This window comes from Bos indicus x Bos taurus, chromosome 9 (assembly GCF_003369695.1).
Source record: "Bos indicus x Bos taurus breed Angus x Brahman F1 hybrid chromosome 9, Bos_hybrid_MaternalHap_v2.0, whole genome shotgun sequence".
Classification (NCBI taxonomy): domain Eukaryota; kingdom Metazoa; phylum Chordata; class Mammalia; order Artiodactyla; family Bovidae; genus Bos; species Bos indicus x Bos taurus.
Genome location: NC_040084.1, coordinates 62,780,318 through 62,797,955, shown reverse-complemented (window position 1 = coordinate 62,797,955; position 17,638 = coordinate 62,780,318). Strand labels below are relative to the sequence as shown.

The 17,638-nt window shown below is 42.2% G+C and overlaps 1 protein-coding gene across 1 annotated transcript in view; it reads left to right on the top strand.

The window, feature by feature from the left end:
• Positions 1-6,048: 6,048 nt before the first annotated feature.
• ZNF292 (zinc finger protein 292) overlaps positions 6,049-17,638 on the top strand; it is a 95,671-nt gene continuing 84,081 nt past the window's right edge. Inside the window, exons 1-2 of the mRNA XM_027551445.1 lie at positions 6,049-6,065; positions 6,264-6,460. Of these exons, the coding sequence (XP_027407246.1) occupies positions 6,293-6,460 (168 nt within the window). The 5' untranslated portion in view covers positions 6,049-6,065; positions 6,264-6,292. The remainder of the gene's footprint in view (positions 6,066-6,263; positions 6,461-17,638) is intronic.

Below are 17,638 nucleotides of genomic sequence, written 5' to 3'. Positions count from 1 at the left end.
AGCATTACTTTATTAGCGTGTGAGATGAGTGCAATTGTGCGGTAGTTTGAGCATTCTTTGGCACTGCCTTTCTTTGGGATTGGAATGAAAACTGACCTTTTCCAGTCCTGTGGCCACTGCTGAGTTTTCCAGTATCCCAGTTTGCTGGCATATTGAGTGCAGCACTTTCACAGCATCATCTTTTAGGATTTGAAATAGCTCAACTGGAATTCCATCACCTCACTAGCTTTATTCATAGTGATGCTTCCTAAGGCCCACTTGACTTTGCATTCCAGGATGTCTGGCTCTAGGTGAGTGTTCACACCATCACAATGTGGTTATCTGGGTCATGAAGATCTTTTTTGTATAGTTTTTCTGTGTATTCTTGCCACTTTTTCTTAATATCTTCTGCTTCTGTTAGGTCCATACCATTTCTGTCCTTTATTGTGCCCATCTTTGCATGAAATGTTCCCTTGGTATATCTAATTTTCTTGAAGAGATCTCTAGTCTTTCCCATTCTATTATTTTCCTCTATGTCTTTGCACTGATCATTGAGGAAGGCTTTTTTTAATCTCTCCTTCCTATTCTTTGGAGCTCTGTATTAAAATGGGTATATCTTTCCTTTTCTTCTTTGCCTTTCACTTCTCTTCTCTCAGCTATTTGTAAGGCCTCCTCAGACAACCATTTTGCCTTTTTGCCTTTCTTTTTCTTGGGAATGGTTGTGATCACTGCCTCTGGTACAATGCCATGAACCCCCATCCAAAGTTCTTCAGGGACTCTGTCTATCAGATCTAATCCCTTGAATCTATTTGTCACTTCCACTGTATAATCATAAGGGATTTTGTTTAGGTCATATCTAAATGCCTGAAGTGAAGTGAAGTCACTCAGTCATGTCTGACTCGACCCCATGGACTGTAGCCTACCAAGCTCCTCAGTCCATGGAATTCTCTAGGCAAGAGTACTGGACTGGGTTGCCATTTCCTTCTCCAGGGGATCTTCCCAAAGCAGGGATTGAACCCGGGTCTGCCACACTGTAGGCAGACACTTTACCGTCTGAGCCACCATTCTTGCTTACAGAATGGACATAGGAGCCTGCTGGGCTATAGTCCATAGGGTTGCAAAGAGCTGGACACGACTGAAGCAACTTAGCATGCACACAGTGTTGAGAGAGGACCATTACTCACTCTGTAAAGTCTAGGATATTTTTGATAATATGAGGATAAGTATAAATCCATTACCTATGACCACCCAAAATGAATTGAATTTAGTTCAATGGGCATTTATTGACTGCTCATTTTTACCTTAAAATGTGTCAAGGAATATTAGAGAAGGGAGCCTGGATATAAGACACAATCTCTACCCTCAAAGGGCTTACAGGCTCATGAGCATAGACTGTAATAAAAAGCAAGATAAGGGATTTCAAATCAAAATGCAGTAAATAATAGATTGAAGCTATAGGAGTATTAAAGAGTGGTTATTTCTGTATGGAAAGTGGGGAGGGAGGGCGGTGCATGTGAACTAAGGGAAAGCAGAACAAATCAGTCAACTCTACTTTGGTGACAGATATATCCAGACTTTTACTCCACTACCAAGATAAAGGAAGACTTATCAGAGGAGCCCTGATTACAGAGGGTGTGGTTGAGAGAATGAGGATGTGGAGAGAGGAATCATGAGTAAATGAACATTTTTGTAAAGGTGTGATAGAGGGTAAGCACCTAGTGGGACTGATCTGGTCCAGTGTATGAACAGAATATTAAACACTCAAATTGACATTATTATTAGTTGTTATATTGAAGAATATACCTGTACGAATCACAGAAATCAGCAAAACTCCTAAGAAGTTGATGTCCTAAAATAGTAAAAGAAACCTGTGCATTTGCAAGTTCATCACACTTTGACAGACCTGTTTTTAAAAATCCAGATACCACAAAAGTGATATTCTTTCATGGATTTTCAATGAGGTAAAGGAAATGCAATGATTAATACTTAGAAATAAGAAAAATGCACTTTTTATATTGCCTTTCTAAAGGCAATTTCTATATTTCTTCTCTGGACAGACACGGTGAATCAACACAAGCATTCCCTGAGACAGCATAGACCACATTTATGATTTCAAGATTTTATTTTGCTTTATCTTGCCATTTTTTTTCACCTAGGTTAATATGTTTGAATAATTGAGGCTTTTTTTCTTTAGAATGCTATTACTTTCTTTCTCACCTGCACTGGGCTTTTCCTCGTGGAAAGAAAGACAAATCCAAATAGGCAATACAAATATCCCTCTTCATTAACTACTTTTTCATTTAAATATATCCCCTGGAGAGGGAATGGCTACCCACTCCAGTATTCTTGCCTGGAGAATCCCATGGACAGAGGAGCCTGGTGGGCTATGGTTCACGGACTGAGCAACTAACACTTTCACTTTTTCACTTTCATTTAAATATATATGCTATCTTCCTTCTGGGAAGAATTCAAGGACTCGAAGTAATCCCTTTAAATGCGGGCCCAGCGTTCCCGGTGCCTTTGGCATCGTTTCAGTGTGCGGCACAGCACCTGCCTGTTGTTTTCAACTTTGGACTCCACTCTCTGCTCGTCTCATGAAAAATGTTTTCCTCGGAAAAGTGTGGTGTGTTTTTAACCGATTCCAAGAGACCGTCAACCCATGCTCCTTCTTTGTGTCTGCACACAATGAGTGATTCCCAGACTCCGGGCGGCGTGGGGTGGGGAGCGGGGGATACTTTCTACCGGACCGATCCCCAGACAGACTCCAGCCCTCACCTCAGAGATTCAGAAGGCGGCCTGTCGGGCCTGGCGGCCCAGCCCCTCGGAGAAGAGCAGGTAGAGCCCACCGGAGACCCAGCAGCCGTGCCCGCGTCTGGGCCTCCGCACGACAAACTCTAGCATCCCCGCCGCTCCCTTGAGAGGCTCCAGCATCCCTCGGCCTGGAGATCCCGGGCGGTCGCGACTCCTGAGCCAGGATCCACAGTGGTTCCGCGGACTCGATCCGCAGGGCTGGGTGGAAGAGCCGCGCCGCCTGATGTCCGGGCTGCGGCTGCTAAGCGCCGGCCTCCGGGCAGCGAGCTCCCTGCCGCGGAGTGGGGACCCGAGGACAAGGCTAGCCGAGCGGATCGGAGGCAACCTCAGTCCGGCTCCAGCCCCGTGCACCTTTCCGGTCGCCCCAGGAGAAAGCCGGGGAAGGGAGAAAGGGCGGCGGGAGGGCGGCGTGCCCTCCTCCCTCTGCTGCCCGCGGGCTCTCCCAGCTTGCCGGGATTGCTCTGCGCCCTGGGGGCCTCAGCCCTGAGCCATCCGCCGCGCCAGCCGCAGCCCGGGCGCGGCCTTCTGGCTCTGTTAGCAGGCACAGCCCCACGCCCTTCCGGCTCCCAGGCTCTGCTATTTCAAGAATTTTAGGGGGGAAAATGTGCACTGGCGAGGTGGGGGCCCACGCAGCCTGGGAAACTCGTGAAGCAGGCTGGCAGGCGCGGCCTGGATGCAGTGACCTCTGCCCCCTAAGGGTGTCCCCAGCTTTGCTGATCGCAGGGGTGGAGTGGTGGTTTTTTTCTGTCTCCCAAATTTACTCTGAAATCGAGTCTCTGGTGAGTGAAGGTCCACATGATTATATCACGTCCATAGCAGTCGCGCTGTGTCCTATATGGGTACGGGGTACTCGCGACGCAGACACTGAGGTCCCCAGAGAAGCTGAGTCTCTCGGCCCCAGGGCTTATGCTTGTTTTCTGGATGGAACAGGCCTCCGAATTCCTCCAGGAACGTCTCAGTAAGTAGGGGTGGGTGTGCGTGTGTGTGCAGTGATTCCTATGACCTCACAGGTGTGTTATTAATATAAGACCAAATAGACTTAAGTGCAATAATACATCGTGTACTTGTAGATACCTTTTTGAATAGATAATGAAATTTCTGCGATCTTGAAGATCAACTCGTCAAAGCATAGTATTTCCAGTCCTCGTTTAATTAAAAAACCTGCATTCTGTAGAGATTCGATGGATGTGTCTAGCTAGCACCTTTGGAGTTCCAAATTGAATCTCCATTCATTTTCACAATGGAACACTTGTCAGAGAAACTGCCATAGCAGGTTACTCTTCCTCAAAACTGTAAGCTGCCTCCAGGCAGGGATAGTTTTCATTCATCTTTTATTTTCCCCTGCGCAAAAGTACTCAATAAATGATTGTTAAATGATTACACCACACCCTCCAATCCTTACATTTTCTATAAATTCTAAAGGAGGAATGTAGGAAGGGGGCGGGGGGGATGAAAGATACCAAATAAAAGTGAACGATTTAGTAGTCCAAGTTGGGGCACATTTGCAAGACAGTGATAATGCTTAGAATCAATTTGTTAATCAAATCTTTTTGGTTTTAGGACTATCATGGGCAGGAAGTGGAAATGATCCACATTCTCCGGCTTTTTTTTTATGCCAATAAGTGGATACATTTCTTTGGGATATATTTTGCTTTCTTCTCTTTTTTTTTTCTTTCTTTCTATATATTAGGTGTGGTGTAAGCCATTATACTTGAAAGTATGCCTTGCTGGCTTTTGAAACCTTAGATGTTTTGGATTTACTGGTAGCTAATCTCATATTTCTCACTTTTTATATTTTCACTGGCATCCTACCATAACATACATTGGCGAAATCTGGTTTAGATACCTAAAATACTTCACTTGGGCACATGACCTTCAAATACTAAAATCCATTAGCTGCCTTTATTGTTGCTTTTTAGCTCTCAATGATACTTTTGTATCTTTGTTCCTTAGCCTTTGAGTGTACTCCACAGACTTTTCTATTCCTAAATATCTGAAGAACCTGCGTTGTTAATAGGTAATATCAGCACACACATACTGTATTATTATTTAGCTGATAATAATTTTCATAAAGGATTCATTTTGTGCCCACTCATATAATGGCAGTTAAACATTGCCATCACTGATGCATTATAAAACATTCATTCTGGACAACACACTGTCTAGAATGTTTTCTACTAACACTAGAAATCTCTAGATACCTCATCACTATCATTGTTTCTGAACTTCTGTAGACCAGTTGTAAGGAAGATAAGCCTTTTGTCTAATTTTAGACTACTAAAAAATATTTGTTTTAGTCTGAACTTTAGGCTTAAGCACTTGAATTTTTGTACTACTTTTACTGTTTTGTTCAAGTGCCAAGTATCCATTCTTCTCAGGTTGTAAATAAAATATGGTTCAGAATACCATCTCTATTTGCAGCGCCAGGAAAAACTGCTGTTAAACTTATAACTCGATAACCTTATTCTTTTAGCAATTTTACCTCCGTTGTGATTTTTAATGAAGTCCTTATTGCTTTTTTTTTTTCCTTGACCTACTTTCAAGAGCTTTCATATACAACGTGTTTTCAGTGATGGTGATTTCTGTAGTGTGTAGGAGAGTCTTAAATCGCGGTGGAACAGATTAGTTGGCTATCATTTATTCCATAAATGTCTTCGTGGTTTCAAATCACCTGGTTCTAACGTCCACAGTTTCACAGTCTGTAATCTTTTAAGCTCTGCTTTTCATGGGTTTGCTCCGTTCTCCAAACTGAGGACTGACTGGACCTCATTCTGCTGTGATCCAATTGTTACTTTTCTTTGTTGCCTCCACCCCCTAGAGATTGTATTTTCAAGGGAGATGCGTTCTTGGGGCTGCAGAGGAGAGTGGGACGAGATCTGGTACCTCAGGCAATAGGAGGAGATCCCTCCTTCGCATGCCGGTGAAAAGCTGGGGACAATTTTGACAGTTCAGTCTCGCTTTTGCTCTCGGGCTTGTGGTCCATGGGTCGGTTTTACCTGCTCCCACTTCGCCTGCCTCTGGCCTGCCTTCGGGCCAATAGCAAATGCAGCCCTTACTCCACCCCACCCAGAGCGCTCCCTCACCCGTTCTCTTGGGGAACTGGGGCATGTGTCCGTAGAAGACTTCGGGGACTGGGGAAAGCCACGCCGGGATTCGGACGCTCGAAAGGGCAGCCCCTCCCTAAGCTTTTCCCCGCGTCGCGGCACCCACGTGACCGAGAACAGGCCTCCACCGGCCCGCCCCTTTCGTCCGCTGCTGCCCACTTCCCGCTCGCGGTAAGTAAACCGCGGTTTTCCGCACCGCCCAACCCCGCCCTCCTCCTTTCCCCTTCCCTTCACCTCCCTCCGGCTCCCTCGCACCACTCTACCCGCCCCCATCCTCCCCACCGGGCCCTTTGTACGTGCTCGGCGGCGTGCGAGCGCGCCCGGCACGTGACCCCGCCGAACGTGGCATTGTGTTATCACGTGACCCAGGTGCGTACGCGACGGAGCGGGGTGTGAAGATGGCGGACGAAGAGGCCGAGCAGGAGAGGTTGAGTCGCGGCGGAGGCGGCTGCGCCGCGGAGCTGCAGCGCCTAGGCGAGCGGCTCCAGGAGCTGGAGCGGCAGCTGCGGGAGAGCCGGGTGCCGGCCGTGGAGGCGGCCACGGAGTACTGTCAGCAGCTGTGCCAGGTGAGGGCGCCTGGGGTCCCCTCCCCCTTTCCCCCTGCTAGAGGGGGAAGAGGGCGAGCGAGCGCCTGGCGGCCGAGCGGTGGTCGGCGCTGCCTTGGCATCGTCGGCGCCGCCGCCCTGGCGGGAGCGGCGAGTACCAGGAAGACGCCTTTGTGTGGTTGCCGTTGTGGCGGTTGTTGTCGGCTGGGGGAAGGGAGTTGTGGTCAGGATGGAAAATCCCCCCTCCTCTTTCCTTCCCCGAACTCGGGACTGCGCGGTCCCCGAGACCGAGAGATGCAGACGGCGAGGTCTGGAGCCCTCCCCTCTGTGGGAGAGGGTAAGCGTGGAATGGAGGCCAGGTTCGCTTCCTCCTCTTATTGTGCACTGGGGATTACCGCGCCCCGCGCCTCTGCGCCCCTGCTTCCCACTCCGACGGGCCTGCGCCCCCACTGGTTTGATTCCTTTGCCTCCGCTAGCTTGCTTTCATCCGTCCCGCCCCCCGGTCCCGTTCTCGCTGTCTCCCGGCCTTTGTTGTTCGAGTTTCGCTTTAGGACTGAAGGGGCCTTTGTTGATGTTCCGAGGAGCAGTCCCCACCGACCCCTTCTAGCCTGCGATACCTTCGGGGGTAGGGGGGCGGAGATTGTCCCCTCCTGCCTTTACTTGCTAGGAGCCCCGCTTCCATGGTAGAGGTTGCTCTCCTCGGCGGAGGAAAGCTGTGTGTGTATCCTAGGGTCGAATGTCTCTATGGGGTGGTTCTCCAGAGTCCGGTTCTCTTTTGCTTTCACCCTTGGAGGAGTGTGTTTTCCTCTCTGCCCTTCCTCCCTCGTCTACCCACCCCCTTTCACTTAGAGCCGTCCCTGTTTGGCCTCCCAGTGGAACGGAGATGATTATGTGGACCCGTGCTCAGGTCAGTTTCAGGCCTTACCCCCCTTTTTTTTTTTTTGCAACAAGGACACTGCTTTCCAGTAACTGCGTTCTAACCAGGATTTGGAATGTTAATAGCACTGTTTGATAGAAATCGGGGAGTTTGTGGCTACATTTGGACTTGATTACATACCCTCCAGTTAAGTTTGAATTTAAAGGTGCTGCTGCTGGCTATGGTGAAAATTTTGGTTAAATTATTTTCTTGAGGAAGCAAAAGAATTTATACGGGTCGCATTTCGAGTTAGCTTGTGAACACATTATAGAGAAGTTGTTTCGGAAAGATACTTAACTTAAGGTGGAACAATGGTGGGCCGTTTTAGCATATCAGAGTCATCACATTTTCACTTAATTTTTAGCCTCCACGTTCTGAAATCTTTACAAGATCAGGGATACTTGATACCATACTCAAAATTCTCCATTGTTGTTTGCACCTTGTTGTCACAGATTATTTGATAGTGGTTCATTTTCTTGAAACAAGCAAACCAAAAACAACTTTGTGAGACCGCAAGATGACTTTCTGGGAATAAATGCTATGTGAAAGCCACCCTGTTAAAGTAATATAGGTCTGGTGAATACCTATGGCATAATTAGAGATTATGTCATTCCTTTGAATCCTAGGTTTAAAGAATTGTTGAAATTTACTAATTTCACTATCCTGACTGTAACCACTCATTCCTAATTGGCCTTGTAGATATTAAAGTTTACTTAGATTTTTTCTTTTAAAAAGCCACAAAACTTTAGTAAGATATGCATAAAAAGAGCTCTTTCATTTGTAAGTAAAGTTAGCTTTTTAGTCCGTGAAAAGTGTATCTTAGCTGAAAGACATTTTTCAGGTAGCAGTTCCCACTGATGGATTTAAGGCTGATTACTGTAAATACTCTTGACCAGCTGTAATTATAAGCAGAATTAATAATTCTGGGAAAGTGAAGTCTCATGCAAGGCGGTCTTCATCTGGAGGGTGTGCAGCATAGAGAGTTGTCACTTTAAAATGATTTTTCATGTATGAAGCAGTCTTCCTTTTTTGTCAACATGAAAGAAATTTCCTGTAGCAGTTTTAAGTGTTCAGTCTTACAACATGTACTTTGTTTATACTGACCAGTGCCACTTGAAATAGTAATAAAACAAATGCTGGGTTTGTGAATTTCAAAAATAATGAAGTATTGCAGGCACTAAAATCCCGCAATAATGTAACTGCATTTAAAAGTGGTCTCCATTATTTGAATATGAGGGTGTATCTGATGTTTCAGATCCGCTATAGAACATTTTCTTTATGTGTGTGTGTATATATATTTGGTTACCTGTTTGGTCTTGCCAGATGGGAGGTAACTGGAAACAATTGTTTCTTTAAAATTGTATCATAGCCGTTGTTACTTAACATTTCAGATAGGAATTGAGCAGAGCAATGGTTAACAAACAATTACAGAATTTATTAGAGCGGTCTAAAAACAGTGCTAGAAATACTAGGAGCTAGAAATTGCATCTACCTTTATTATTTAGCTTTTTCTCTCAGGTTTCCATGTAAAACTGGGATATTCACATGCTTCAGGAATGCAAAGATGAATAAATATTTGTCAGAGTTAGTGTGCTTCAGAGTTAACATTCTGTGAGTGTTGATGCTTAGTGCTTGTGTAATCCTCATTGTTGCATTTATCTTAAAATACGACTTAGTTTATATCCTGAATTTTTTACCTCAACAAAAGGTGAATTCTGGAGAATGAAGTGAAACCAACAGAAATAAAGTTGCTTACTCTTTTCTGTTATAGATTTTTCTTTCTATTTGAATGAGGTATAGGAGAGTAACAGATTTCTTGAGTTCTGAGAACTCTTTCATTTCTAAAATAGAAATGAAAAATGTTTAAGTTCTTCTTACTGTTAACAGTATTGTTTTGCTCTTTATATTGGGTTGCTTCCTGGAAGCATGCCTCACTTTTACATGAGCATTTGCTTTAAGCTTTAAAGGAAAAGGAGGGGAAGATGGTAGAGGATGGGTACATGGGAGTGTCAGTAAAGAAAAATCTTAGATTTCTTTATATCTTTATAAGCTAGTTGTAATCTGGATAATGCTTACTTTTTAAAAAACCAAATTAGAATAAAAATATCTGTTATCATTATTATATATAAAAACTGATTGTAGTTGGGACTTGGGACTCTTTATTGTATTAGACTAGACCAGCATTCACTCACGCATTCAGCATTATTATTGAATACCCGCACCGTGGACCAGGTAACCATGAGTGTGGTCCTTGGTCACAAGGATTCTACAGTCTCTGGAGAAAGACAAATAATTGCAGCAAAGTGTGATTTATATCTTTTATACGAAACACTGTTTATTTGGAAGTTTCAGCAAAGGCATTCCAGTAGAAGAATTGTTCTGAAAGGATTTTAAAATGACTGTTCATTTAAAAAGTTATGCCATTGTAATAGTTGAAGAATGAGTTGTTGGAGCATGGTGTCTGTTGACAGCATTATATACTGGACTGGATGACTGCTTGATGAATGAGTAATGACTGTTTTTTGGTTATTATCAAAACTGATGACCATTTTTAAATTTTTTTTAAAATTTTATTTATTTGGCTGCGCCAGGTTCAGTTGTGATATGAGATCTTCAGTCTTCATTGCTACATGTGGGTTACTTAGTTGTGGCATGCAGGATCTAGTTCTTGAGTTGGGAGTGTGGAATCTTAGCCAGCGGACCACTAGGGAAGTCCCTAATAATTATTTTTAAAGGTGGAATTGCTGTTGTGGAAATTCAGTTGCATATCATACACACACACACACACACACACGCATACATATCTCATACCTTTGTTCATACCATAATTCACATAAGCAGTGCTTCTCAACTAGGCATAGTGCTTTTCCCACTGCATTTCTCCCTTCAAGGACATTTGGAAATATGTGGGTCAGTTGTTTGGTTACTCCAGTGACTGGGGTTGTGATAACTGGCCTTTAGTGCTCATGGGCCATGGATGCTACATTTTCTGAAGTCACCAAGACAGTTGCACACCATTGAAATGTACCGCTTTGCCTAAAGACCCACAGTTCCCTTTTGAGAAACAGTGGCAAGAAAGAAAAGGAATATATTCATGTTTTTGGTTGTTATATTCTTTTTACATTAATATATAGGCATATTAGGCTTTCCTGCTGGCTCAGACAATAAAGAAACCACTTGCAATGCTGGAGACCTGGGTTTGATCCCTGGGTTGGGAAGATCTCCTGAAGGAGGGCATGGCAACCCACTCCAGTATTCTTGCCTGGAGAATCCCCCAGGGACAGAGGAGCCTGGCAGGCTACAGCCCACGGGATTGCAGAGTTAGATATGACTGAGCAACTAGGCACATAGGTATATTAAGAAATGTAGTTAATCTGGAACAGATCCAGGCCAGAGCTTTTTGACCGTTGTGTAAGTGCACACTGAGCTTCAGTGCACATTGAACGTGAGCATTTCTACTTTCTTAGCACAGATTACAAGCAATTACTTAAACGGTAAAGCATCTGCCTACAATGCGGAAGACCTGGGTTTGAGCCCTGGGTCGGGAATATCCTCTGGAGAAGGAAATGGCAACCCACTCCAGTACCCTTGCCTGGAAAATCCCATGGACGGAGGAATGTGGTAGACTACAGTCCACGGGGTCGCAAAGAGTCGGACGAGACTGAGTGACTTTCACTTCACTTCACTTAAACAATTACTCAAACAATTCACTTTTACTAGGTTAAAAAAGGTGACAAATTCAGCATACTTACTTGACCTGATTAAAGGAGAGATTTGACCTTTTGATATCACTGAAATTCTGTGCTTATAAGATGATACAGGAGACTAGTAAGATGTAAACAAATAAGATTTAAATATCACTTTAGGTACATCCTTGGCGGTCCAGTGGTTAGATTTCTGCTTCCACTGCAGGGGGCGTGAGAGTCAATCCCTGGTCTCATAGGTGAGCTAGGATCTCACATGCCAAGTGGCAAAGCATTGTTCCCTCCCCACCCCACCCCCCCAAAAAAGAAAAGATTTAAATGTCACTTCAAGATGACAGTTGAAGAGAGTCAAAAGGCTGTGTATCACTAATATACTTGCTTTATTTTTTATTCTCTTTTTAAATTGAAAATGTGGTATGTTAAAATGATTTTTTAAAAGACGAACACTGAAAACTTGATCTCCTTCCCACCCTAGGTGTCCAATTACCTTCCACAAAGACAGTCCCTTAATAGTATTTTATGGATCTTTCCAGAAATGCCATTTACTCTTTTAAGAAAAAATTTAAAAATGAAGGCATAGTGTACAGTGCATCTTTGTTTCACACACACACAAAAAAAAGGTATCTGAGAGCATTTTGTAGCTGCACGTGTAAACCTGTGGCTTTCTGTTTTAAATTGTATATTGATTCTAGTCTGTGTCTTAATCAGTTAATTGTTGGTGATTATTTAAAAGAATAATTTAATTTCACCTGCAGTAGTTTCAGTAGAATTCAAAATAGGTAGTAAGCACCTCAGCCTGGGGTATCAGAAGGCTTTATTGAAGAGATGGGATTTGACTTAGACCTTAATGCCTTTATTAAAACTATGTTTAGTGCCTTATTGGTGTAAGAAACAAAAATGAAATTAAAACTGTTGAGAGCTACTCAGTTAAAATTGTGCAGTTACAGTATATCTTTGTATATGTTTCTTTCATCTATTTGATACAAGTTGATTCTTTTGTCTGCATGTTTTGCTTCCTTTTAATTGTAGTGGCAAGAATTTTGAAAATTCTTAAAGTTCTCCTTGAGAAACCAGACTTGATTGATAGAGACTATCTTAATTTGTAGGTCACTTCAAATCAGAAGAAAAGATGGCTTGCTTGTTAATTAGTGATAATTACTTTAGGTATTGAGGGAGTAATAAGTCATTTAAACTTCAAAAGTTTAGGTAATGCTCAGGGGAAATAATTTAAGTGTTCATAATTAGAATGATTGCATGCTAGAGACATTAAATTCCGCTTTCCAGAATATACTTTTACCAGTTTTAGCAAAGGAAAGCTTTACCAAATTTTGCTTGTCTCCTTCTTAACACTTTTTGGTCCTAACTTAAAATAGGGGAAGGGAAGATGTATTCTGCAGTTGCTATTCATAATATTTTATATTACTAACTTGCAAAACGAAGGATTTTTAAAAATACATGGTCTTAACTATGAAACTGCCGCTGCCCTTACTTTCCTTGAGATTCTTTCAAAGTTGAGAAATTACATTATTTTTCTCAACTCCCACACAAATTCAGTTCATAAAATTAACCAACCAATATGTGAGTAGCCTTGCTTCTAAAATGGAAAGTTTACTTATTATTAATGTGTTTGTCAGATACCCTGTGTAACTTTTAACTATGTATTTTCCAGGAGAGTCTCTTGATTCATTGTTTATCTTTTAGCATTTAGAGTTGCACAGTGCACCTCATTAGAAAAAATGTTACCTTTCTTGCCTTACCTATATTTAGCCAAGATTTGTTAAAATTCAATCAATTACATATATATTTTTAAATTTATTTTAAACAAATATTTAAATTCCTCTTATGTGGGAGCACTAAGAGAGCTATGGAGACTTGTAGCATAGAGTTTACAAGGTCTGGCACATATATTCATAGTTAAGTAATACTATTAGATAGTAAAGTACCTGGTGATACAGTAAATAGAGTGTGAATTAAGAAAAACTAGATGGAAATGGCAACCCCACTCCAGTGTTCTTGCTTGGAGAATCCCAGGGACGGGGGAGCCTGGTGTGGTGCCGTCTATGGGGTCGCACAGAGTCGGACACGACTGGAGCAACTTAGCAGCAGCAGCAGAGCATTTTGAAATTACTTAAATTAACTAAAAATTGAACAGGAAAGGAAAGCACTGTTTATGTTGGGTCTTAAATGTGGGTAACTAATGTTAGAAGGATGAGAAGAAACCTCAGAGAACTGGAACAACTTTGGCATCTTGGAGAAAACGTCAGGGGCTGAGATGAGAAATAGGATAGAAAAGGTAGATTAGAACCAGCTTAAGGGTGTAAGATCCAAACCAAGGACTTTTAACTGATCTTTGTAAGTGTAGATGATATGTAGTTACCATTTCCTGAAGACTTGCGCTTCCAAGTTTGAGGTCCTGGCATATTTAGAAGTTCAGAATCTTACAGCCTTTTTTTTTTTTTTGAAATATCCTGTATCAGTTAATGCCAGGTAACTACTCAACTACAGTGGTGCTAAAAGAGTAGCCCGTTTTTATTACTGTTATCAAGTTTATGGGTCTGATGGATAGTTCTGCAGTCAGCTGGTTGGTTGTCTGAACTGAAGGATCCCAGATGATCCCACTCATGTCTTGCGGTTGGTAGTTTGGTTGAGGAGCCCCAGTTAAGTTGGCTAGTCTCTGCTCCACTCTTACCCTCTACCCTCTAGTGAGGTAGCCTCAATTTCTTCACTTTGCAGCAGGAATGCCAGTTCCCTCAAACAACTGCTTTCCAAGCTTCTGATTGTGTCATCACCCACTGGCTCAACAAGTAGTCAAAATCAGCCTCTTTGGGTATAGGGAGATGTGATTTTTCAGGGACCAATTTTATAACAATCTGTGACATATCCTGATGGTGTAATCACTCACCTAGAGCCAGACATACTAGAATGTGAAATCAAGTGGGCCTTAGGAAGCATCACTACAAACAAAGCTAGTGAGGTGATGGAATTCCAGTTGAGCTATTTCACATCCTAAAAGATGATGCTGTGAAAGTGCTGCAGTCAATATGCCGGCAAATTTAGAAAACTCAGCAGTGGCCATAGGACTGGAAAAGGTCAGTTTTCTTTCTAATCCCAAAGAAAGGCAGTGCCAAAGAATGTTCAAACTACCACACAATTGCACTCATCTCACATGCTAGCAAAGTGATGCTCAAAATTCTCCAAGCCAGACTTCAACGGTACATGAACCGTGAACTTCCAGATGTTCAAGCTGGTTTTAGAAGAGGCAGAAGAACCAGAGATCAAATTGCCAACATCTGTTGGATCATCGAAAAAGCAAGAGAGTTCCAGAAAAAAACATCTATTTCTGCTTTATTGACTATGCCAAAACCTTTGACTGTGTGGATCACAACAAACCGTGGAAAACTCTTCAAGAGATGGGAATACCAGATCACCTGACCTGCCTCCTGAGAAATCCTTAAGCAACAGAACTGGACTTGGAACAACAGACTGGATTCAAATCGGGAAAGGAGTACATCAAGGCTGTATATTGTCACCCTGCTTATTTAATGTATATGCAGAGTACATCATAAGAATGTATGGACTGGATGAAGCACAAGCTGGAATCAAGATTGTCAGGGTCAATAACCTCAGATATGCAGATGACATCACCCTTATGGCAGAAAGCGAAGAAGAGCTAAAGAAAAGAGCCTCCTGATGAAAGTGAAAGAGAGAATGAAAAAGTTGGCTTAAAACTCAACATTCAGAAAACTAAGATCATGGCATCTGGTCCCATCACTTAATGCAAATAGATGGGGAAACAGTGGAAACAGTGACAGATTTTATTTTGGGAGGCTCCAAAATCACTGCAGATAGGGACTGCAGCCATAAAATTAAGATGCTTGCTCCTTGGAAGAAAAGTTATGACCAACCTAGACAGCTTATTAAAAAACAGAGACATTACTTTGCCAACAAAGGTCCATCTAGTCAAAGCTATGGTTTTTCCAGTAGTCATATATGTATATGAGAGTTGGATCCTAAAGAAAGCTGAGTGCTGAAGAATTGATGCTTTTGAACTGTGGAGTTGGGAAGACTCTTGAGAGACCCTTGGACAGCAGGGAAATCAGCCAGTCCATCTGACAGGAAATCAGTCTTGAATATTCATTGGAAGGACTGATGCTGAAGCTGAAACTCCAGTACTTTGGCCACCTGATGTGAAGAACTGACTCATGGGAAAAGACCCTGATGCTGGGAAAGATTGAAGGCGGGAGGAGAAGGGGATGACAGAGGATGAGATGGCTGGATGGCATCACTGACTCAATGGACATGAATTTTAGTAAACTCCGGGATTTGGAGATGGACAGGGAGGCCTGGCATGCTGCAGTCCATGGGGTCGCAAAGAGTTGGACATAACTGAGCAACTGAATTGAACAGAACGACATATCCCACTTGGGTTTATTCTCCACTGCAATTCCGGGCACTTTTATGGATCAGATTTTTATTCTGTATAGCCCCACCTCTGCTTTCTTCTCACATATATTCTGTGATATTCAAAGATGTTCAAAGATTATTAGATTTTCAAAGCATATCTAATTGCCCCTTTTCTCTCTAGTTGGCAAAAAGCATTTCATTCCTGCTTTCTAATCTCAGTCTCCAAATAGAAAGGCACCCCACCCCATCATTGTACCTTTGGAAAATGTATGGAACAATCTCTCATTTCCCATGGTTCTTTACCTTAATGTTAAACCTAGTCTGTATTTGGTGTTTTGTGTTGTCTCTCTGCCTTACACAATTTAATAATATAGTTATTGTCCTAATGTTTGAACTTATTTTTTCTTAACTGATCAACTTCTTTTAACCTGTCATTCAGTTTGAAATTCTCCCAACATCCTGCTTTTAACCTTCTACCTCAGTGACAGTCCAGTACTCATGACAGTTTTTTTCAGGTTTGTGTTTGCAGAAACTCAAGAGTCTGCAGATTTTAGAGTTACTCAGCTCAGTAAGATGTGACTTTTTTTTATGGCATCACTTAGTTGTCCACTGAAACAAGATTATCGGACAGAAATACTTACCTTTACTATGTGTAATGCGTTCTGTATTCATTTATTATTTTTTGAAAGCTGCTGTTGATTTTGTGATCCACTAATACATCATAACCAACAAATTGGAAAACACTACTTTCGGGGAATTTCTGGGCACAATTCACTAATAAGCACAAACCCAGATAGCCCTTTGTTGTAAGGTGGCCTTCTAGTCTAGTTGATTCAGAACATGCATACATTTTTATTTTAGAGGAGCATCAAAATTAAAATATAATTTAAAATTTCTTATAATGAATGCTAAAAACCCAACATATGTCCAGGGAATTGGTTTGAGAAATGTTGGTACATAGGCTCAAATCCACACTGAAGCTTGAGCCCAGTGATCTCCATACTTTGTTACTACTTTTTTTTTTTTTAACATTTTCACTATTCACCAGGAATTTTCTACTCCATCTAAATTGTTCATTCCTCATTTAACTGCTTTTGTGACTTTGTTCAAAGGAGCAGTGTTATGCAGTGAAAAGTCAGATGTCTTTTGAGTTCAAATAGGAGGTCTCCAGCAATCCACACAAGGTTTTACTCATACTTTGGGGTGAGGATGAAGCTTGGCATTAGAGACTAGACCGAACAGATTGAAGAGGAAAAGAATTAATGTTCAATGCAGGCACTATTAGATGCTTTACTAACAGTGAATTGTTTAATCTGAAGACCTATGAGGTCATAGGATTAAGAACTGTTTAGTCTGTTTAAATGTTTGTTTACCCAAATTGCCTCTTAAGATCTCATCTTTGCTATATAATGCTTGTTCATTATGACATTGATTTATCAGAAAATGTTCAGTGTTGTCAGGCATTTGTTTAGGAAGACTGAGCTATGTGGATAAATGGTCAAAATGAAGCAGTTCTTTAAAACATGATTTTCAAATATATGGATAATGTATTCGTGTGGAAGATTTGGCATCCTAGTGATGCCTGACATATAGGCAGTGTTACAGTGTGTGTTCAGTTACCTAGTCATGTCCAGCTCTTTGCAACCCCACGGACTGCAGCACACCAGGCCTCCCTGTCCCCTCACCATCTCCAGAAGTTTGGTAGGCAGTGTTATTTATGTTCTAAGTTTATCACTCCTAGATACAAGCTTTATTTACTTTTTTTTTTTTTTACTATTATTTATTTGTCTGGATCGGGTCTTAGTTGTAGCATGTGGGATCTTAGGGTATTTGGGCTCAGTAGCCATCATGCGGCCTTCGTTGCTCTGCGGCATGTAGGATCCTAGATCGAATCTGAGTCCCCTGCATTGGAAGCGCAGAGTCTTAACCACTGGGCTGCCAGGGAAGTCCCAGATTTTACATTTAGAGAGAGGTAATCTAAATTTAAAAATAATAATTAATTGATTTGGTTGTCATTCCAATTAGTTTGGGGATGTTTGTTTATTTGTTTGGCCTCTTAGCTGCCTGACCAGGGATTGAACCCACATGCCCCAGTCCGTACCCCCCACCCCCACCCCTGCTATGAAAGTGCTGAAACCTAACCACTGGACTGCCAGGGAACTCCCCTAATCAATT